Source organism: Falco biarmicus, chromosome 8 (genome assembly GCF_023638135.1).
Source record: "Falco biarmicus isolate bFalBia1 chromosome 8, bFalBia1.pri, whole genome shotgun sequence".
Classification (NCBI taxonomy): Eukaryota; Metazoa; Chordata; class Aves; order Falconiformes; family Falconidae; genus Falco; species Falco biarmicus.
Genome location: NC_079295.1, coordinates 5,756,911 through 5,780,580, shown reverse-complemented (window position 1 = coordinate 5,780,580; position 23,670 = coordinate 5,756,911). Strand labels below are relative to the sequence as shown.

Genomic DNA, 23,670 nt, shown 5'->3' with positions numbered 1-23,670 from the left:
GAAAAAAATTTCTCAATTTTAAGAAAATAAAGGTCTGGAAAGTCTAACAGATACTTATATGTCACAATTGCTATTATTTAATGAATAAATAAAATATTTACGTGAAAATTCACATTTTCTTAAGATTAGGGCCTACACAGACTCTTAGTTTTAACCTGTAATCTCCACTCAGCACTATGTTCACCTTTTTTTTTTAGGGTCCACCAGGCCAGCCTGGTCCTTCTGGTCCCCCTGGTCCTCCTGGTCCATGTTGTGGTGGCGTGGCTTCCCTGGGTGGTGCTGAAAAAGGTCCAGTGGGCTATGGGTATGAATATCGAGATGAGCCAAAAGAAAATGATATCAATCTGGGTGACATCATATCTTCAATGAAATCAATTAACAACCAGATTGAAAATATCATTAGTCCTGATGGGTCACAGAAGAATCCAGCTCGTAACTGCAGAGATCTGAAATTCTGCCATCCTGAGCTCAAGAGTGGTATGTTTGGGTTTTATTTTCACCAGCAGTAGCAGATCTTCATTTTGTTTTTCATAAACGCTGTCTTTAAATATTTAAATGCATAGATCTGTTATAAAAATTTGACTTGTTTTATTTTAAACAAATATCATGATAACCAGGATAAATGTAATTATGATTTCGAACTTTAATTTACTCAGCGTATATAATGATTTCAACTACAATTCTTAAATGCTTGTAAGTAAACATGTTTAAATAATTATTTTGAAAAAAAAACCACAACCAAACCCAAGTTCTATCTTTATTTCAAGTGTCAGCCATATTATTTATAGTATTCACATGAATGCAATATATTTTTATATCACCTTATTTTTTGTGGCATCGCTTTTGTCAGAGTTAATATGCTTCCTAATTTGGCTCAGGAACCTGGTATAGAAATAAGCTTCACCATCATGCAGTCAGATGTTTCTCCAAATATATTAAGCCCCTTAATATTTCTTTATTACTATTTTTTTTACCTCTAGGAGAGTACTGGATTGATCCTAACCAAGGCTGCAAAATGGATGCTATTAAAGTATACTGCAATATGGAAACGGGTGAGACATGCCTCAGTGCTAACCCCAGCACTGTGCCAAGGAAAAACTGGTGGACCAGCGAAAGCAGTGGAAAGAAACACATTTGGTTTGGAGAATCTATGAATGGAGGCTTTCAGGTACGGAATTACCACAGCTAACAGCCCGAAAGGTAGTACATCTATTGTACTCGCATTCATCACAATGTACTTAAAAATAATCCTGAAATTAAACTAGGCTAAACATTTAGCGGGTGAAACGATAACTATATGGACTGTCCCTAGACATGATTAAACCAAACCTGTTGCTCATGTGTTGTACTCTGCAGTTCAGCTACGGCGATCCTGAGCTTCCAGAGGATGTCTCAGAAGTTCAGCTGGCCTTCCTCCGCATCCTCTCTAGCCGTGCCTCCCAGAACATCACCTACCACTGCAAGAACAGCATCGCCTACATGGATCAAGCCAGTGGAAATGTTAAAAAAGCTCTGAAACTGATGAGCTCTGTGGAAAGTGAGATCAAGGCTGAAGGAAACAGCAGGTTCACATATGCTGTTCTGGAAGATGGCTGTACTGTAAGTAAACAAGACTTCTACTGTGGTAGTTTAATAACCCGTTCCCTCTAGAGGACTAGACCCATAATAAAGGAAGAGAGAGCTTTGCATGACCTGGGTAAGGCAAGGACACAGCTGCACCTAACCAAGGAAACTGAGATTCCATACAAGACGTGTCACTCCCGTGGCAATTGTAGAAAGTGAGGTGCACTCCTATTTAAATCTGTGCTTTAGAGTCAAAGTCGACAGCGACCAAGTTTTGATCCATCCCATGTCAACATTAAAACTAAGAGTAGTAGGAATCATCTTGGTCACTAAAAAGTAACAAAAAATAATTAAAAAAATTTCAAGGCTAGCTGATTCCAGCCATGGGCTATGATTGTGGGAGGGGGGAAACTTCTCTGTGCCTTGCTCACTGCAGCAGAAAGCACGGGAGAGGAGCAGTCACATCAATAAGCGTGCTAGGCTGTAAGCATCTGCAGCCTTTTCAGTAACAAATACAAAACACCGTAGCACCATCCACAGTTTCTCCTCCTGCTGTTTAAGGTCCCCAAGGCACAATGAACACTGACATATACGGCAAACCTGCCCTTTAGGGATGCACGAACATACCTACTCCGTGGCCATTTCTTTAACCTGAACAGCTACCTCATTACACTTTTTCCTGAGGCCAAAACCACTTCCCAAACAGAGTAGCCATCTGTACCCACTCCCAGCACGCAGAGCACATCACAGTCACAAGTCAGGGCACTGGCACCGCTCCAGAGTACTCTACGGTCCCTCAGAGATCCCATCCCTTCTGAGCCCCAAGGCCTACAGCCCCACGAGACCTCGCGTAAAAGGTCCAGAAATTAAGACTATTTAACTACGTGTTCATTTCTACAGAGACTGTGACCAGCTTTCGTAGTGGTGGGAGGGACACATTAAGATGGAAAGAGAAAGTATGAAATGCAGTAAACTGTAGGATAACTTTCACATACCCCTACAGTGATTTCTCTAACGTGTTGGCTTTTTTTCTTTTCTTTTTAACTTCACAGAAACACACTGGTGAATGGGGTAAAACAGTCTTTGAATACAGGACGCGCAAGACAATGAGGTTGCCTGTGGTTGATATTGCACCCATAGATATTGGTGGTCCTGATCAGGAATTTGGTGTGGACATTGGCCCGGTCTGCTTCTTGTAAATCAAAGATTCTGCTCTTTCTGAAATCCCAGCAAACAGATTCACACTCCAACTGTGCTCCTTTGTTTTAGCCTTGTCAGCTATTACAGGTGACCATCTGTATCCCAGTTATTTATTAACAAAATTTCTGGGGGAAAAATAAATTTGAGATCAAGGGTTGGTTTTGGGTTTGTTTTTGGTTTTTTTTTTTTGCTATTACACAAAGTACAGTAAAAATGCTTTTTTTGCTCTATTTTTTTTTACCAAATTCCATCTTCAAAACATGTCTCCGTGGTGCTATAATACAACTTCAACACTTAATAAAACAACACTGTGTTCTATTAGTTGAATGTTAGCCAATTTATAAAGCACTGATTGCTCCCAGTACCAAAGTTTACCCTCCTTTCTAAGATGCAGTCCATAAAGCTAAAAAGACCTCCCTGTTTCAACTACCTCAACATGGACAGAAACTGGGATGTGTCTGATGAGTCAAACCAAAAATCCAAACAAATCAGTCAAAACACCTTGGACCCATCGGTCAATTCAGTGGAATCATTTGGTATAAAATTGTCTATTTCTGTACTGATTAGCTGTGAAAAAGTACAGTGTCTTTTAAGAGTTCAATACCTTAATGTCAGTAGTCACCATAAGTTTATTGTTGGATTGTATTCTGTTATCAAAGGTGCTTCTCTACTTTCCTGTCGTTGCTGGTCAAGACCACTAAAATTAGGGAAGTGTAAAAGACTAATATGATGGTGCTAATGTATTTTTCACTCCTAACTCTGCAAGTCGGGGTTATTGACTTGCTTTAAAAAGAAAAAGAAAAAAAAAAAAAAACAACAAATGATTTAAAGCAATTGTAAATGTCTCCTGTCAAAGATCAGCATTGGCATGTCCTAGTTGAGAACTTTCTCCCTTCACTCTGTAAAATCAATAAAGATGCAAAATTGTGAACTTCTTCTGTCACGTTAACACATTTATAGTGTTGAAGGTTAACCATCTTTGTAAGCTTTTATATGGTTGTTGGTCTATTCCTTACAGAGACACATAATAAAATATCTTAATAAAACTCCTTGTTTCATAAAACCGACTTTTAAAATTTATTTCAATATTTGTATCTCTTTCTTTGGTACCACTTATTTTTCTAGGATCACTTTTTTGAAGGAAAATTTGGTAATCCTAAGGGATGAGGTTTATGCCATCATACTATGAAATTTTCATTCTTTCTTTTTCCAATCCTCTCCCCAGCCAGTGGCTCAGTTTTTTTCAAGCGTGGTGAGCTTCTCTGACTATCAGCATGGACTCAGCTCTGACAGCAAGAGCCAAAACAGCTCCCATGCACCTAGGCAGACCAGTTTGGAGGAAATAACAAGAGTTTAATCATTCCTCCCCCCTAGAAAACCTGCTTCAGCCTAAATAAATAGGCAGTCACAGGCTGCCACCCTTTCTGATGGCAGCTTAAATAATGGCCTAAGGGGCTCCTACAGCACAGGCTAGAGGCACTAGCAGTTTGATGAAGCTGACAATCTAAGCAGCTGGATATTTTTTATGGTCCCTGGAGCTGCACAACTAAGTCATTGCTAGATTCTAGCAAAAAGTCAAGATCAATTACCACAGCAGTTTGGCAGTGCCTGAGCTTCAGGCCAGAAGGAGGAAATTATCTGCACACCAGAACCTGGGCCATGAAACCTCTCCCAGAGGTAGACGCTGACAGATGCTACTCACTCTTCCCTGTGAAGGAAGATACAAAGCCTGCCCCCACACCGTGCCTGCACTGCCAAGTGACGCTCCACTGCCCAGAATCATTAAGGACCTTCTACAAGGTCAAACAACAAAAAAATAGGGAGAAAAAATGTTCAGATTCTTAAAGGTTCTCAATGATGAGGGTGGATTATGCATCCTCTGAGAACAGTTTCTGGATTGGACCAAGTGGGAAAAAAAGGGCAGAGAAATACTGTTTCTTAGGGAATCTCACCAGATTTGGATCTGAGCTAAGATGCTGCCCTGCTCTGGCATCAAAGAATTTGGATGTGCCCACAAAGAACCAAAACAGTGAGGGTCTGGGGAGACCTTAACAGCACAAATTTGGTATCAACACAGGCATGACTGTATTTTAGTGCAACACAAAGGAATAGTGCCAACAATTCATAAAAAAACATTGGCTTTTGCAGAAAACCTCCTACTTTTACGGTGAAAATAGCTACCGTTTATGGAACATGAGAATTACAAGCACGTAATAATATTAATCTGACAAATTACATGGTAGGGAGTCTTTTGATTTGAGTTGAAATTTTATGGAAGCGGCTGGTAAGAACGCTGCCTGGTGGAAAAAGGCATTGAAAAAAACCTGTTCTTAATTCCCATGGCAGGAAAAAAATGTTCTCTGTAATCTCCAGCACTACTGTGGCTGATTGAATAGCTGGTAACAATTACTCAACCTTAAAATTGAAGATTTGGGGGCTTTTTTCCTAAAGAAAAGACCCAGTCATTAAGTCTTTGATTAATAATTTGTACCAATGAAAGGTGATTACTGGAGCATTTGTAGAAAACACAAAGAAATAGCCAAGACCAACATAAAATAATCTACTTGACCCCCCATACTTTCATTTATTTCAGCAGATCACTTATTAAGCCGCCACAATTCTGATGCCTCTGTATTTTTGTAGCAGGGTCTTTGATGTAATAGAAATATGAAACGGATACGAAACAAGAATTAGCTTGGGAAATAAGGCTAGCCTTTGGAAGATTTAAATTCTAATCCTATTTTTTTTTACTCTGACTTACTATGGAAGACTCTAGCTTTTATTTTACATTGGAAATATATTTTTTTTAAAAAAAAAAGAAAAGTCTTACCTGACTCTTTCAGGCTGGCAGCACCATTTTTCACTGTTACAGAGCAGTACATCAATTCCATAGACTACAGCACTTCTGGGAATAACCCACTTTTGAGCAGGTAACTAGTAGAGGTCTTTCAAGGCTGTACAGAACCACAAACTCCTGTTTTCCAGCTCTAAGACAGGTTGATAGTTTTAGGCACATATTCAAGTGCACCTTCCTTTGGCATATAAAGTTGTGTTGGAGAAAAGAAAAAAAGAATACTGTAGTCTACATAGTTGAAAGAGAGGCATAAAAAAAAAAAAAAACAAAGGAAGAAGTTGCCCACATAGTAATGAGACTAATGCAAGAAATTTCTCACTTTCTGATCCACAGCTTCTTATTCTCGTTACCTGTTACACCAGTTGATATTCGTACACTTCACAGCATCACGTATTATGGCTCTTCGGGAAAAAGAAACAGAACAACAGGGAAAAAAAACCAAAAACAAACACCTGCCTCAAAGATTTTCCTGGCTCGTACCAACAGCTTTAAGATATCACTAATTAGGTTTTAATATTGTTTTGGAGCCTCACCTTTCCATTAATTGCAGGTTCTCACCTAAAGGTGTAGCTCTTTTCCAGGACACTAGAGCTTTTCTTCTGGTGAACGTGGACTCCCTGGCTATTGTCTGTGGCACGGGAACTATTTCAACATCTTCTGCTTATGGACTTTATGGAAATTATGCTTAAAAATACCATAACATGACAACAACCATCCAACCCTTTCCTAACGGGGGGGGGGGGGGGGGGGGGGGAAGCGCTATCTTATTACATCCTATTTTTTAAAAAAAATCATACGCACCTGTATGGCTAGTTATACATGTATGAATCACGTAGCCTTGCCTCCCTGTGGGTGGTAGGCGAGGCGTTCTCCGCAGCCATCCCATCTAGAAGCTGCATGGCTCCAGGCCCTGCTGTAACACCCCCACCAGCCCCCTCTCACAACCCTTGACGGGTGCAGCCTGAGAAATGACTGCAGAAGCTGTTGACTCCAGCAATCCTTCCCGGGGCAGGGGGCAACAGCCTAGGGACAGCTACTGGGAAGAGATGAGCCATCCCATGAGTTTGTGTCTCTACAGCTTTTCACCTCCGTGCCAAGTTCACACCTGGAACCAGACAAGGGTAAGCAATCACTTAGCATGGGGTTGTGCTGGTTTCTGAATTTGAACAGCTACCAGGAATCTTTTTTCTGGAAGCTGGCTAATTATTAACAACTTTCCTTCCAAAGAAAAGGAAGCTAGACACCTACATCAAGCAGCGGTGTGACCTGTAACGCTCGCCTTGTTGGGAAAGCAGCTAAACAGTCCTAAGCCTCTGCTTGCAAGTAGTAACTTGGAGGAAGAGCTCTCTGCAAGAATTTTGAATTCATGAAGAGGAAAGATCTTTCCAACCAACAACTAGCCATTCTATGCCTGTCCTGATAGCTTCCGTAGAGAAAGCTGATTTTTAGTGCACCTCGTCAGCTGCATTATTAGTTATATAAGCTGGAAAATGTGTTACTTTGGAGGACTGGCTATTATTTACGACAGTAACACACCTTCATTGTAGTCACCAAGTCAGAATATATTTCTCACTACAGATAACATACCCATTTCAACGAAGACTGAAACCCTTCTGATTCTTTGAAACACAATACCTGTTTCTTTTCACCAGGAAAGAAGTCTGGTCTGGCAGGCTCCAAGTCTTAAAGCAAGTGCCTCTCTTCTGGAAACGTGAGCAATGAGGCACTCGTTGCACAAATCTTAAGCTACAGTAATGTAGGAAATACTTATATTATGATTTAGCATTTTAATTCAACATGTGCTTGTAATCAGATGTCCTTAATTGTATCTCATTATGTTCTTAACAAAAATCTATAGAAACCTAGATTTAAAAGTATCAGAAGAGGAAGATACTTTGCAGGAGGCTTTAGCATTTGGGTGATGGAGCTGCTTTCTGTGTGTCTCCCTACTTGTTTGCTGGGAGGAGGCGAGATGTAGTTCACCCTACACTGAGGGACTGCTGTTCCAGGATGAATGAAATCCACCACATCAACATCCTGGTGGTCTTGTCTTCCTACCTGCTTTTTGTCCCGTAATAGCTTCAGCCTGGAGAAAATCTTCTGGAATCATTGGCTCTAAGCCACACTGCTGCTTTCCCATCGCAGAAGCCACTCCGGCTTATGGCCTCTCCTTTCCGGAAGTCCACTGGTCATAATGTTTTTCTTTTTTTCTTTTCTTCTTTTCTTTTTTTTTTTTTTTTTTTTTTTCCCCCTGTAAGTGCTACCTAGCAAAACTACGCTTATCCAAAATTTCTCTGCCAGAGGAGGTTCATGAGAAACCACGTGACCTCCTTTCAGTATATCCTTAGCCACAGACATCTCTGGATTAAAGGACAAAACTTAACTTTTGTTGCTGGATTCTCATGCGCTGAGAACTGAGCCATTAAAGGATTGCTCTTGGAGGCACTGGAGATTTTCCAGTTTCAGTGGGGTTTTGTGAATGTTCCTATCATAACTCACATTTCAGCTTCACTATCCTGGTTACAGTAACTCCAAGATACCTGAAGAAGTTGACTCGTTCCTCCATTCCGTTTGGTAGCATCCACAAAGCAGAAGTTAATATTTCCGTCAGGAAATGGCTAAACTGATACGACAGCAGAAAATGCTGTTGACTGACTTATTTTTGTATGTGTGTAGAATCACACAGCATGTCCTTTAGAGGGCAGAGGCTCTGAAATTACAATGATGGCTCCTACAATTGTCACAATCTTCTGTCCATGTTGTGTTTTTGTCACAGGGAAGATTGCTCCCTACCAAACATGTAAAAATATTTTACTGAAGCTTCTGATACATACTCAATCAACAAAAGAACATTATTACGATTCCAGATTTTTCACTTAATTGACTATGGCCAACAAGCAGTTCTGTGATGCTTGGTCACATGTGAACTTGCATGGGGTTTTGTTGGGTTTTTTTCCTACACAAACATTCCTAAATAATGCTTCAGAATTCCCTGGAGGATGGATAGTAATACCTCAGCTGAGGAACAAATTTTGCAATATAAAATTTCATAGTGCACCATTCTGATACTGAGAACACAAGAGATCATAATGATTATGAAGTATTACTTAGAAAACAACAAGCCAGAGCTTTACAGAAAGGTGGCTTCTTACTCTATCAGCAAGGAAATAACAAATGTGCAAGAAATTAATGTGGAGGATGGAGGAAAAAATTCTCTTCTAGCATCCTGTTCAGAGTGTTGCCTGATACCGTAATAGTTTTCCAGACTTTCTCCCAGCAAATGGTAGAACATATAATGCTGATAGCACAACAGACAGATTGGCAATCAACCTCTCTGAGTCTTCTATGTTGTATAAATCTATAAAGCATTTTGGGTTTAATCTTTGTATCATTTTGCCCAGGTCCTCCTGAACATTGTCCAGTCCAATGGCTCTACTATAGCACCTTTGTGTCTTTTCACAAAGAAAGTGTCCTTTCTTTGGCTGGCGGAAAAATCAGATTTCTCTTACTATTCCTAAAGATATTGTCCAATCACCACCTCACAGGTAGGAGCAGCAGCTTCACAAGAAAGCTGGTCTTCTGTACCGAGTTCCCCTCTGTGACCATATATATGTATGCTCTCTTGGGGTGGATAGGGTTCGATGCAGGTGATTCTCAATTGTAATTCATCGTATTCTTCATAGAGGTTCTCGCAGCCTCCATCTGACACATTAACAACCATTACCTCTGATGTTAACATGAGCTAAATGTCTGCATAGCATGACAGCAGGTGAAATAGGCGAGCTAGAAACATACTACCTTTTAAGAAACTGAATCTAATTCTCTGGTACGCATCTAGCAATTTTGCTTAAAAAGGCTCCTTTATGGATATTCTGAACTTTGCAGGTTATGCTTGAAATCACACACTTCAACAAGATGTTTAGCCTCCTAGCAAGTGTACTGCGATCCACTGGACACAGTAATGCAAAATCAAATTGATGTATTTTTTTTCTAGCTCAAACACACAGTTTGGCCAGCTGGGTTCTATGGGTCCACAGCTGCCTCGGCATTTCTATTCCAGCTATTGAACTGCCGATTTTTGTTTTGTCTTTTGTCAATATTCTTTACAAAACCATCATTGTCTAATACACTTTTACCTTGTGCTCTCTATGGTATTTGCCTACTTACAGGGAATCTTTTTTCTTCCATTAACATTTCTATAATTATATTTAGTTCTGCTTTTTTTTTTTTTTCCTTTTTTTTTTTTTTTTTCAATTGTTTTACTCTGTCTTCCTGGAATCATATTCTTTTCATAAATACCTTCTCTCCGAGACCAACGGCCTAGCAAATATTAAACCTTCAGTATAGCCTTCATTTCCTGAAAAAATGTTAAAAATCCACAGATAATGTGAGCATTTACCAGCCCAATACCTACTTTGCTTAACCTCAGGCAGCTACAAGAGAGAAAAGAAACCTAGGGGCTCTTACCCTACCATAATAAGGAAAATAATGCTTTTTGTCCTTCACCCACTTTTAGACTCTTTAATTTCCTTCATAGAGGGAAAAGAAAAAATAAATCTTTCTCATTCTCCTCTATTTGCTTGCTATGTCTTATAGACTTTGTTTGAATTGTTTGTAGCTATGCCATGACATTTTCTTTCCCACACTTCTCTGTTGCTTGATGCATGCTTCTACTGTGTGTAGCACCCCTGGTACTCTACAGAATCCTTTTTGTATTTAAAAACTTTGAGCTGAGTATTTATAATGGATTCAAGGAGGCTAACAGATAGGCAAGGAAGGGGTGTGGGCAGGAGAAGCCATGAGATTTGAACTTATGCTCTCATGCAGCCCAAGAGAAAAGAATAACCACTGAGCTAGAGCAGATGACCAAAGCAGAAGAGAAAGGAAAAGGTCTGTATGGAAGGAGGATGGAGGACCTGAATCTGGCGCTGTTCCACCAGCCTTTTAAAAGAGCAAGCTTCCAGCCAAAATACAAACTCTTCTTCACAGTCACCCTAAAACGTAGGTGTATAAATCCAAAACTGATTTGAAAAAACCCTCTTGCTCAGGGAGGACTTAAGCCATCAGTTCCTTGCTTGCCTTACGTTTCAAGCATCCAGAAGTGCTCGGTATAGAGAGCTCTGTGCGAGGAGGCTCTGATGCAGTGGGGAGGCTACGATCACATTTGATGTACGCAGTCAGAGCTGGGCTCCTCTAGGAAGTACAGAAGGAACAGTTGGGGATTCTTTTCCTTTTTACAATACTGATACTATTAATTATACAGTACATAAATCAATATTAACACTGCCCAGTTAAACCATTGGCCATTTGAGCTGATGTATCCAATGTACTATAGCAGTGTAATGAGGTCTGTCCTCTGCATCTCTTTCTGCTCAAAATAAATTAAGAGAAAATGTTGAGCAATAATAAGAGAAAAAGCCTTGGAAAAGGCATTATTAAACTCTTCAATACAATCTATATTTAATATAAAGGTGAAATATCACTAAAACCAGAATAAAAGCAAAAATAAGATATGCTCAGCAACACTTGAATCTCAGCTCTTTGTTCATAGTGCTTGCAGATATGCAAGATTTTTCATTTTTGTGAACTTTTATCATAACCCCCAAGGTCCACTGAGCATATCCGAAAGATCTTTCACATTTTTTCCTCCATCAAGATTGTATTCTTACAAAGTTTTAACCTGAAAGAAATCTGAAAGTAAAACACACTGTAAAAGGTGGTCTGTGTTAGGAGATGCTGCCTGGGGAAAGAAATCCAAAATGGATTCTACTCTGCAGCTGCATAAAATTGTAAGCTGTGAAGGTGAAATATTAGTATATAAAACCCACTCACAGCCCTATAGGCCAAAGCTGGGTTTTTTTGTGGTTGTTTTTTTTTTCAAATTGGCTGCCTTTTTTGTTCTCAGTGAATTAGAAAGGAAAACCTCTCGTTCCACCGACGCGGCCCCTTGCGCTAGATAAAGCTCTGCTTGGTCCCAAGTCTGTAATCAGCTGTGTAGTTACATACAAAGTCTGGTATTTTATATCTAGAGTTCAGTGGCACAGTGAAAAAAGCACGACAGTGATGATACAAGCACCTTCAGAACAAACATTGCAAATCCAGATGAGTTAAAATCAAATTATAAAAGAATCTACATCTTTATCTACATAAGAAAACAAATTTCAAGATAAACTACTGCATCAACTCCACCACTGATGTAAACATAAAGTGAGTGCCAAATTATGAGCAGTGAGCAACAGAATTTTACCTTCTAGCTGAGATTTTAGCAAATGATTGCTGCACAACCGTTGCACTACTGTTTTTCAGAAACCAAGAGATGCATCAGCTACTGGCAGTCCTGGGACTCATTTCTCGCTGAGGACAGGTCAGTTATGGAAAACAATAGCAATGACCAATTCTTATAACTCAAATTTAATTTAAATGCAATCTCTGATATTACCGTAACCACTTTAAATTACTTTTCTACCATTTCTGAGGCCATCTGCAACCAAGACAGAACTGCCCTAAATGTCATAGCTGATACTTAATGATACTTTATACGTTAATCAGCCTTCTGCAAATTATCAGCTCATTCATTCTAGGTTCATAAAATTAAAGTTGTATTTACATGAGGCTATGCCACATAGCCTAGATAAGGGGTAAAACAGTTGAAAGCAGTGAAATTCCCCCCACCCATTTTTATTTAATTTTTTTTGGTCTGCTTAAAAAGATTCTACAGTGCTTTGAGGAATGTTTAAACAGGGAAAGAGATGTAATAGAACGCATGCTATAAACTTAGTTAGTCAAGAGAGGAACAAAAGTCCGACCACTTGTATTACAACTACTCCTCAGTTATCTGCTCAGATTTCCTGGGAGCTCACACTTCAAGGGACACTTTGCTTCAGTGACTCTCCAGCAATGTTTTTTTACAGAACATTACCTTAGACTGCTTTCCAGGTAAAGCTCTTTTTTCAGTGCTCAAGGCACTCAGCTGAGGAAATACTGCATGCTTCATACGAAAATAGAGCAGGAAAGAGAGACTTGAAAAGGCAAAAAAAAGCAGTAAAAAGAGACTTGAGAAGAAAAAACCAAAACAAAAAAAACAACTAGCATATCCTTCATAATTAAATGTTCTTCTCCTTCAACATAAAACAGTTATACTAATCATGGATTATAATACTCTGGTGATGAAAATCAGAGATTAAAAAGCACTTTCGAACATGTATCTATGCTCCAAATGTTATTTATTCTTTGCATCTGGATAACTGTCCTGTAGAGATATGATCACAGCCACTGGATATCCACCTTTGCATGAACATGTTGGACCAATCCAATACACCTCAGATTATTCAGTGAAATTAATGTTGTCTAGAACTTCTCAAGGATCCACTAAGTTAACTCCTGAGTGACATATTTATAGAAATTATTTAATGGTAGTAAAAAACATCACAGACTTCCTGCTTGGGTGCTAAAAGCAAGCAGATAACATCAGCATGACCCTGTCAACTCCCCTGTTCCCAGGCTTCTACCTGCCCTGTATGGACAACCTGGAAAACGTCAAAGTTCTTGCTCTTTCAGATGGAGGAAAGGAACATAAATTCTTGCCTGCCTTACTACAATGCAGTTTTGTGGCTTGTCCAGAAACTGTTTCCTACCAGCAATAACATACTTTGACACTGGGAATTAGCTAAGTCACATTTTATTTAGTCTTGAATAAAAATTCTCTTTCCCTGGAGTCTCAAACACTAGTTAGGTAGCTTGACTAGGACTGCTGGTGAATAATTCATACAAATTGATGCCTATCTTGTAAAAAACAAACAAACAAACAAAAAAAAAAAAAACCCAAAAACCAAACCAAACAAAAAAACTGACACAGAGGGCATTGTTCAAACTACCCTTATATTCCATTGTGTAAAATACTTCAGGAGAATGCATTGCAAATGAGTTATTCAAATAGCAACAAAACAAAAGTTAAATATTTCTATTTTTAATTTCCTGGAAATGAACTGGTATGGGGGACACTGGAAGGAATTCTACAAAAAGGAAACCACTTACAGCGAGAAGCACGTATTTAATTAAATGCTTTGCAAAGATACATGAATAAAGCTATGAGCATGACTTTCTTTAGGGATGGCTCCAGCTGTTTATTTTTTATTTTTTTGTAAGGAACAAACAGAAAACGTGGAGAGCACAGATGCAATAATGAAACAAAAAAACTAAGTAAGTTTGTACCCACATACTTTACAAAATAAAGCATGTTAGTGGTACAAAACATTCTATATACTGTATGACCAACAAATAAATGCACTGTAACATTGTTCTGTCAAACACCATAAGCCTAACAGCTAAGCACTGAAAATGACACTGACAGTAGGCATCTTTATTTCATCAGCCTTCTAGAGTCACTTAGCACCATCACTATTTTGTCGTTTTTGCCCTGCCTATCTCCTCGCTCAAAATAACAACAGAAGCATAGCACCTTTTAATATCTAAAATAAAATCAGGAATATTTAATGCATCCCAACTTCCAGAGATGAGGTAGCTCATGCTAAGAAACGATGGAACTTTCTTGCCTTGACAACTCAAGGCCAGTAAGTCAAATTACTGGTGATGCATGTCTGGATGTCAGCTAAAACCGATGAATTTCTAAACGTTCTTTCTCTTTATTAGCAATTGGTCTGGTATACATGTCAATGACTTGCAACATACATAAATTGGCACCATATATAAGACATCTGTATCATTTGATATGTAATGGCTTCTTAGATGGGCAAGTACTGGAAAATCAACAAGTATTGGGTTTAAGATGAGTTTTGAAGATTAAGGATAATTTGATGGATTTACACAAATACATTGTGAGAAGTGAAGTCTGGCCTTAAAATTTAAGATATGGGACACCCCTACTGAAAACTCGTATTTACTCCAGTAGTGTTTTTACTTCATAAATTAATCATGCCTAAATAGTCTTCTGAGCAGACTGTTACATAGGAAAGTGCAGGAAAGGCAATGCCAAATTAAGGTGATCTTGTTTGAAGAGATTTTCTTCTACTAAAGACACAGATTTCTGTGAATGGTTATCATACTGGCTACCACAGGAAGACAAATTGGGGCAGAGGGAGTAATTATGACTGCAATATAGCCAACGGGTCACAAAAGAAGTGCTCTGCTTTTCCGTTATTCAGTATGCAACCAAGCAAAAGAAATACTCTTTAGAGTTTTACAAAGTCCCACATTAAAACTATCTTTTTTGAATACCTGTAAATTTCAAAATAATTTGAAACAAAAGCGAGGAAAAAGAATCATGTTACTTCTAAAAGGTGGTCATCGATCCTCTTAAAATTGTACTGTTGTAATAAAAAGTTGGTTTCAATCATTTAAAACGGAAGGTTTGTAAGTAAAATAAATATTCAAAAGGAGGCCGGGCATTTAAAAGGAACCGTATATACAATGCTGATCTAATATCAGCCATTACTTCAAGAGTCCCAGGATTAACTTCAATCAGTCTAAGTTCACGTGTTTAATTGGCTGCTGTTGCTGGGTAGTGTGTTAATTTCCCCCCTTCCTCTTACACAAAGCAAACTGGCCCAATTTCAATTCCAAATTCCTGGTCAGTACTGCCAATGTCCACCGGTGCGATATCTATGATAGGTAAGCGTGCCACGTTCTGTGTTCTGTACTCAAAAACAGTCTTGCCCACGTTCCCATTACGTTTCTGGAGGAGGAAAGAAAGAGAAAAAGAAAAAAGAAAAGCTTAGGCCAGAGCTCATGTTGGAAACATCCTGAATTCCAGCTGGTGAGTCAGTTGTCTGACAGTTCAGAACGGTCTCACTGTATCTTCACTGAGCAACACCTTGTACTGCATCTTGGTTATCTTAAAATATGTGTGTGTGTATATATATATATGTATATAAATCTTTTTACAGTGGCGAACAGACCCACCAGGTTGACACAGCAGGACTTCTCCTTGAGCTGGACTGATTTTTCTTTCTGTTATAAAATTCTTCTCTAGGTGTTAATATGCACCTGCACATATAATCTTGGGCTATATTACTTTAAAGCACAGAGTATTTTATTTCAGATGCAAAACTAATTTTAGAAATACTTTGCCAGTATCTCGGACTTGGCTGAGAATGCTATTGAACGTTAAAAAAAATTAACTACTTGCTAGGTTTTATGCCCACAAAGAGTTTTGGGGAGGAACATTTTCCTTTCCAATGAGTTTTCTCCAGTGGGTTGTTGCAATAATCTTACCCAAGTGGCAGACAAATGCTCCAGGTTATCTGACCAATTCGTGTGATTACACACAGAAGTAAACAAATACTGGGAAATGTAAAATGGCAAGGCACATATCTTAGTACACTCCCTAAGAACTAGCAATTTGTAAATATCCTCTAAATAGGGCAGACTCCTACTATGTGAAGCTAAAATTGTAACAAAACACCTATTCAGTTACTTTGACAGTTCATAATAAAATTCTGTAGCATTTTAATTATTTCATTCTATGATTTTTTTCTAGATTCAGGAAGAACTGAAAAAGGACAAAAGTCCTTTTTCCCCATAAGAAAGGACCAAACCCTAAAACTTACAGAACAGCTGTCATGAAGAACAGTGTATCTGAACCGGCTGTTTCCCTCTGCTTTGATCTCCAGGTCATTGGCCCCTTTCAGAATTACAGCTTTTTTCAGGTTCTTTGTCTGGTCATCCATGTACCCAATGCTGTTTTTACAAAGGTAAGTGATATTCTGGGAAGCTTCCTTTGATAGGAGGCGCAGGAATGTCATCTGAGTGACAGCTGTATCCCCATACACAAACTGCGAAGACAAAGAAATAGATCAGCATAGATTACATGATATTTCATTGTGAGTTCACGGATTTTAGAAACATCTGTCATTATTGTAACCCTTTCCAGACATGACTAGCAGGAGCCCTATAACATAAAATCTAAGAATGGTTTCTTTTGTTATTTGCTGCTAGTTGAGGACAGCCTTTAACAGGGATGGTTCATTGTGGAGAATTTTGACCATAAAGCTCTGCAGCTGAACAACTCAAAGGCAGCTGGGCTTCCATAGACATACCAAAGTTTGGATTTAGTTCTGCCTTGTTTCAAAAAGGGATTCAGTAGGAGCTAGACTTTACACATGAAATAGTGCACTAGAGCAACCTCAGAGTAGGTAAGAAACACCAAGTACAGAAAACCCTTTTACAGTGGTTGCTATATTATTTTTATTATATATAGCAATATATTTGCAACTTTAGCAACTTGTTTTCTGTAGGCTTTGTATTGTATTTAGAAGCATCACAAACAGCCAAAGTTTGACTACATAAATATAACTATACATTTGCCTATGGGCCTTATCAGCTAACTAATTTGCACAGAAGTTTGACAAAAGCTTTATGAAGTGCCACTGCTTCTATAAAAAACAGAAGCAATTTTTTTACCAATAACAAAAGTTCTAAAATTCCTGAGACTGGGTTTTTTCCCCTATCTGTGCAGGTTCCATTTTATTCATGTTTTACGAATCATTGCAACATAAAACATAACAATCAACAATGACTAAAATGTGTAAACTTTACCGAAACTGGTGAAGATAAAATCTTATGCATCGACACTGTCATTTTTTACAAAATGTGTTATCTCTGTTTAGCAATCTCAGACATATTTATTATTTAGAATCCGTAAGGAGTGCATATGACTATCACACAGGTCATGCTATCAGTTATCAAATCTGACAGTGTTTTCAAAAATGAAATATGCTTTTATAGTATTTCTCAATAAAATTTCTACCTTCAAAGAGCATCTGACTTACAAAACCCCTATGTGTAGCTCTGCAGGCAGCTAAACATCAACTGTGACATCTTGGGTCAGCACAAGATCGCCTGAATTTAATAATAAGTGAAAGCATCTCACAAAAGCAATCAATATCACATCTGTTCTCAACACCACATCTGTTCTCAATTGTTGAAGTTCTGAACTGCTTTCAGGAATCCAGCTGATAACAGCATTATTCTTCACACACCAAATATTTATTTTAAAGTTATTTAATTACTCCCTATGAAATAACCATTGAATGCATTTTCTGTACTTCTGATTTGATGAACTAGGAATAAAAATGGCAAAAGCTGTTCAATTAATTATCACTTTGCATAGCATAAACTTCTCTTATTTTGGCAGGATCAATAAGCCTACTTTTAGAAGTTACTACAGAGGGAAAATCCAACAGAAGGCTGAGTGGAATTTTTGTCTGCATGGAGGCTGATAGAGCATCCTTACATAGATGATAACAATCATACTTTCTTTTAAAAGTAATTTATAAAGTAATTTTGTATTCTTTAGCAGTAAAGAGTTTTCAGAAAGTAAGTAGAATTTGATTAAAACAGCAGTGATTTAAATCATATATTAGGGTAAAAGTACCCTTTTTCAGGGATAGTGAGTTGCTGAGATAGATTGCAAGAGAAGCCGATGTTTTTGGGATCAAGAGAAATAAATCTTTTCCAGCAGTGGTCTACTTATAGCCAATCCTGCCTTAGATGCCCTTGCATTGTTTCTCCCAGCAATTTCCTATATTTACTGTTTGGTAATAATAGCTAACTGAATATAAGGTAGTCAACCAATAGTTAATAATGTTGTGACTGTAACAGAATCTGCTCAGAATAGCAGATGAAGTTCTAAACCAGAAGAATTTTTCTAAACCAGGTGTCAATTCTTGACATTAAATATTTTTAGTTACCTGTGATCCCCTGTTCATATCAAGGCCATACCAAATGGGCTTTAAGTCAGACAATCTGCTGGCCCACCATGTTTTACGTGGTATAGTAGATGGGTTTGCAGAAATACAGGTCTCTCCAGTTTCCATGTTGCAGTATACTTTTATAGCATCTTCAACACATCCTTGGTTAGGATCAATCCAATATTCACCTACAAAGAACATAAAATGTGAGCGACGTGGTAGCAAAAGTATGTTGCCACAGTACAGAACACAAGGCAAAACAGGCACATGTTTCATGTATCAGTTTGATGTATTTTGATGTGTGCTTCAACTATACACTGAAATGTTGCTTCAAGATACAAGCTGAGCAGTATTTCAAATATTTCAAAACTAGGGCATTCAAACTTGAAAGCTGTTGAAGGTTAAGGTGGTTTAAATCCATTGCAGAGCTCCTGAACACTCCAAGTGCACAAAGAACACACAGTGGCTAGAAGACAATTTTGTCTACATATGAGAAACTGACAGCAGCCCCTCCTAATATTGATGCTGGAAGCAAAGTTTCAGGCAACGGGGCAAAAGCTGTAAGGCCTGCCACAAATTATCTCTGCCTTCCAAATGGTTCTGATTTATCCACTGATAATCCATACAAATTAGGGAAACTCCTAAATGGCACGTTAGCACATCACCACCTAGAAATTGCCAGTATGGAGCTGCAGCAAAGAATTCTGGATGGAAAGCACTCATAGGTCATCAGCCCATAAGTGACAGTTTGAGCTAATAGCAATTAAGCAAATATTCACAACTGGCATACCAATCTATATCTTCATCATGTAAGTGGTACTCCATGGTGATAACACTTTGATAACATGGTGATAAGTAGTGTTCCACAGAAGTCTAAAATGTTTCAGATTTTAACATACAGCTGAATAAATAAATATGGGATACATCAGAATATATACTTCATTGGCAAGAAGAAATATTTTTTTGTGAGAAGGTTTCAAGCTCATAGTGTGAATGTCAATTTAGGCCATCAAAATCTGTATTACCCATTGTTTTTCCAGTGACCAAGTATATACTGGAAACGTGACAGCATCATATGGCACCATACAGGAGATGGTGTGTTTATACGCACCGCTCTTCTTGGATGGGTGGCACAGCTTCAGGTCATCACAAGTCCGTGCTGGGTGTTTTTTTGAACCATCTGGGCTGCGCATAGTCTCAATCTGGCTGCTCAGTGACTTCAGCGTGGCATGGACTCCTGGATCTGTTTTATTATGATCATCTGGGGCTGCTTCATCTTCAGTAAACTCTGGTAGTGGATCTGCCATAGCATCATCGTAGTGTCCCATAATGTCACCAATGGCAGCAGTGAGATGGCCTGGAGGTCCTGGAGGGCCAGGAGGGCCAGGATCACCTGGTGGACCCTAAGTTTAAAAAGAAAAAGGCAATAGAGGCATAGCAGAGTAAATACTATGCAAAATGGTAGCAAAACCAGCCACTAAAAAAAGCAAAACTTCAGGGCCTGTCACCCTAATGCACAGGGAATGTTCAGATACAGATAAACAAGTCACATTTCCAGGAACAGAGGTAAGAGATTAAAACTGCATGCGACTGCTTCATGCACTCTCTGCCTCTCTTAATACCTTGCTCAACAACTTCTTACTCTTGATTTCAGACTTAACAGCTGGAAAAAGTCACCAAGGAAGGGCCTCCTCATCCCGGTTTTTTAAGCCATCTGTCCCTCCTTGTTAAGATCCCTGCCTAATAACTTTATTTCTTAAAATTCCCAACAGCTGTAAGTGATCTTTAGAGCAATCTAAAAATCCTGCTTCCCCCGAGTCACCTCTGGCACATTTTCAATCAGTAAAGCCTGGATGGGAATATTGGCACTAGAAACGTCTTTACATTTATCCAGCACAGTGCTGAGCTTTTTGGCCACGGGTATGTACAGAATCTCCATCATCCTCACTTGGCAAAGGAGATGTTTTCCTAAGTCAACTTTCCCAAATGATGGGTTGCGAGGTCCTTCTGTCAACCTGAGTTGTGACACCTGGCCAAGTAACTAAGTCTTGACACAGACCATATCTGTTAATAAACCCATCTCTACCTGCAAGCTCTGCCAGCTCTTCTTTGGCAGCAGAAAATCTGTAACATACCTTCATTTGAAGCTGGATGCTCTGGTGCATCAGAACTTTGATAGTAATTACTTCAGAATTTACAAGTAGTGCTCCAAATGCTTACTACACAGCACACACCCAAATTAACACACTCTGCATCTGACAAATGAAACTTTAACTTTTATTTCTTGCTTTTTGGTTCCAATTTATAGTTGCATGCAAGCCACCATGGAAAGCTAAACTAAAAATACTGGTCTTTAATATTTCTTGTACTGTCTCATTACACAGATGAAGTATCTGGAAACACATCACAATCTCATGCTCTACCATAGACTTCTTATTCAAGTCTTGGTGCCTTGGCAGAAGTGGAAATACTTATAATTGGCAGAAATGCAAACGAAATGGGGTGAATATTAGCACACAATAAACACAGGAAACATGTCTTATGAGACAAAAAAACAGCAGAAACCACCTTCTCTGTCTTGCTCATTATTTTATTCTACCTTTTCTACTTTTCCCCAAAAATTAGCAATACCAGTCTTTTAATCCCTCACACTATCATCCAAATCACCCTTTTCTCCAACTCCTCTAATCTTCTAACTTATCTTCCTTGGGATAGCATAACTTACACTTTATGGCTTAGGGTATCATGAATTGGTAAATGTGCAATATGCCTGGGGCATCTAGCAAAGGTTTAGAACTTCTTCCAAAACGGTCAAACTGTTAGTTGTGAATCAGCCCACGGTTGATGTCTGTAAACCCCAGGTCAGGCTGAGGGTCAGCTGGGCTGAGAAAGTTTGGGCCGTTCATTTGGACTGATGGATTTCCTTACCACAAGCAAGGGCTGATGGAATATGCCGCTGGCAATCAGTCACACGGCTGCTCTGATTCAGTGGCACATTTGTGGCAACACTGACTGTGAACTGCTGCTGGTTCCAGCTACACTGACAGACCTGTGCTTATACCTGAGGTTTTAGGACTCAGCCCACCAAACAGCCATGCTGAACTGCAGATCCAGCAGGACCCGGTGAGCTAACTGCAGAAGTAGCCCCAGGTTAGCCTAGGGAGAGCAGAGATGGATGAGGCTGGGATTGTCACAGGACAGGGAGATGAAAAGGAGTAAGAAATGAGCCCTTTCAATACACAGCTAACCTGGCTATTTGTTGGAGAAATTATTAAATCTTAGCATTTGCCTTGAGCTCACGGATGTTTGAGAAAGTGATGCAATGGACTGCAAAAAAGCCTCATTACTTGAAGGCAACCTTTTCCCTCCATATTCCTGTCATCTTACCTCGGGTCCAGCTTCTCCTACACTCCCTCTAACACCAGGAGGCCCAATTGGCCCAAGTGGACCGGGACTTCCATCTTTGCCAGAAGGACCAACTGGACCTGGAGGACCCTAGAAAATATAAGAGCAAGAAGGAATGTATTTTAGCATTTAATAACAAGGTTATAAAACCCAGCTCTCTACAAGCACTATATTTTAAGGAAGCAATATAATTATTTGTGTCTATTACCAAACCTTTAAAAAACAGCCTTTTTCTTCTTCAAAAATAAGAAGGCAGTTTCAAAGCTGTTCTTTGGAAGTGAATCACCTCAGCTAATACACCTCGGATCAGCTGTGTATCTTTTCCTAAAGATAACTGGGTTCAATTCCAGGTGCTACACAGACTGGAGTAGCTGCTGGATGCCCACGTATGTTCATACTCAGAGATATATACACTGTCACTTGGGTACATCCAAGGGGGTCATATTTCTCCTTTACTTGCGGGTGACTGACATAGATGGGGGTACTAAAGGCAGAGTAGCAATTAGCAGAGCTGCTACATATACGGGTTTGCATCGGCTGCAGCAATGTGTCTGTAAAAAGGGACTGTAGCCCTGTAGTTATTCTGAACTGATTGTTTTACCCAGCTATAAACTACGCTCATGTCAAAGCTTTACTATATTAAACAAGGTAATGTCTCTCAGCAAAAGGTAGCAGGGTAATCCCCACATGATACTGAAGGCAATAAAAGCCAGTGAAATAAAAGTGAAGCAGCTATAAAAATCTGATTGTGGAAACAAACAAGCAAGAAAAACAAGCCTGAAACATTATACTCACCCGAGGACCAAATGGGCCTGGAATGCCAGGACTGCCCTGTTCACCAATAGGACCCTAAACAGAAGAAATTATCACACCATTATGACATTCAAAGCACATTCCTTTAAAGAAATAGTGTGTGATATACACAGTTCTCTATGAATAGGATAATATACATGAACAATGTGTAGTACGTAGTACCTTTCCTTCTTACAATTAATTTTCATTCTATTGTTCTCTCTTGTCACAGAACAAAAAACATAATCACAATTTAGATTATAAAGAGTTTACTGGTGCTTGACTATAAATAAATTGTTTCTGCAGAATAGCCTTGCTTTCATGGCATTTGGAATCAGATTGGCTTACAAAGACTAAGTGACGGTGCGATTATGAAGGGGGTTTTGTTGACTCTCTTACTGCATGCTGAAACTCCAGCTCTTGCACAGGATCAGTGAACAAATGGAAAACATTTTTTCCATGGCATTTCCATTCAGTAGGCACTGAAATAATGAAGTTCTTGCAAATATTAGTGAGAGAGATGATTGCAGTCCTTATGGGATGTTGTATTTGATTTCTTGACTGTAAAGAGTTCAAACACTGGCAAAAAGCATTTCATGGTCTAACATGCTCATCTGAAACTATCAACTTTTGTTATCATCTTGTGCTGGCAGATCATAGACTGTCAGTGATCGGTCACTGCAGGACTGGCACAAATGGAACAAGAGTAAGAGAACACATACCTCGCAAAGTACAGGTTTACCTCACCACGCAATAGTATTGTAAAATTACATTAAATATATTAGCAAGTGCAGACAGCCAGGCCACTCACAAACACCTTGTGGGAATAAAATAACTAATTTGCTTTTTTGTTTGTTTGTTTTGTTTTAAATAACTATGTACCTGATACATTATTTAATTACCAAGGAAATTAAATTATAGTGAGAATAGAACAACTTACAGGAGGACCAGGAAGACCTTGAAGCCCAGTGAAACCCCTGTGTCCTTTCTGGCCCCTATCACCTCGATCTCCATTGTCACCTTTGTCACCACGAGGTCCTTGGGGACCCTGTAAATACCAGCAATTACATGTAAAATTCTGAACTGAGAAAAAAAGCTCAACCTCAAAACACCCTCATTTGCTTTTAGACACTGCATTCAGACCTCCTT

At 39.0% G+C, this 23,670-nt stretch overlaps 2 protein-coding genes across 2 annotated transcripts in view; one reads left to right on the top strand and one right to left on the bottom strand.

The window, feature by feature from the left end:
• Positions 1–3,826, top strand: part of COL3A1 (collagen type III alpha 1 chain) — a 52,950-nt gene extending 49,124 nt beyond the window's left edge. The window contains exons 48-51 of the mRNA XM_056349351.1: positions 198–477; positions 981–1,168; positions 1,357–1,599; positions 2,616–3,826. Coding sequence (XP_056205326.1) covers positions 198–477; positions 981–1,168; positions 1,357–1,599; positions 2,616–2,762 — 858 coding nt within the window. The 3' untranslated portion in view covers positions 2,763–3,826. The remainder of the gene's footprint in view (positions 1–197; positions 478–980; positions 1,169–1,356; positions 1,600–2,615) is intronic.
• A 9,650-nt stretch (positions 3,827–13,476) lies between these two features.
• COL5A2 (collagen type V alpha 2 chain) overlaps positions 13,477–23,670 on the bottom strand; it is a 113,067-nt gene continuing 102,873 nt past the window's right edge. Inside the window, exons 48-54 of the mRNA XM_056349466.1 lie at positions 23,462–23,569; positions 22,525–22,578; positions 21,712–21,819; positions 19,436–19,727; positions 18,325–18,512; positions 16,183–16,407; positions 13,477–15,308 (exon numbers count right to left, since the gene is read on the bottom strand). Coding sequence (XP_056205441.1) covers positions 15,162–15,308; positions 16,183–16,407; positions 18,325–18,512; positions 19,436–19,727; positions 21,712–21,819; positions 22,525–22,578; positions 23,462–23,569 — 1,122 coding nt within the window. The 3' untranslated portion in view covers positions 13,477–15,161. The remainder of the gene's footprint in view (positions 15,309–16,182; positions 16,408–18,324; positions 18,513–19,435; positions 19,728–21,711; positions 21,820–22,524; positions 22,579–23,461; positions 23,570–23,670) is intronic.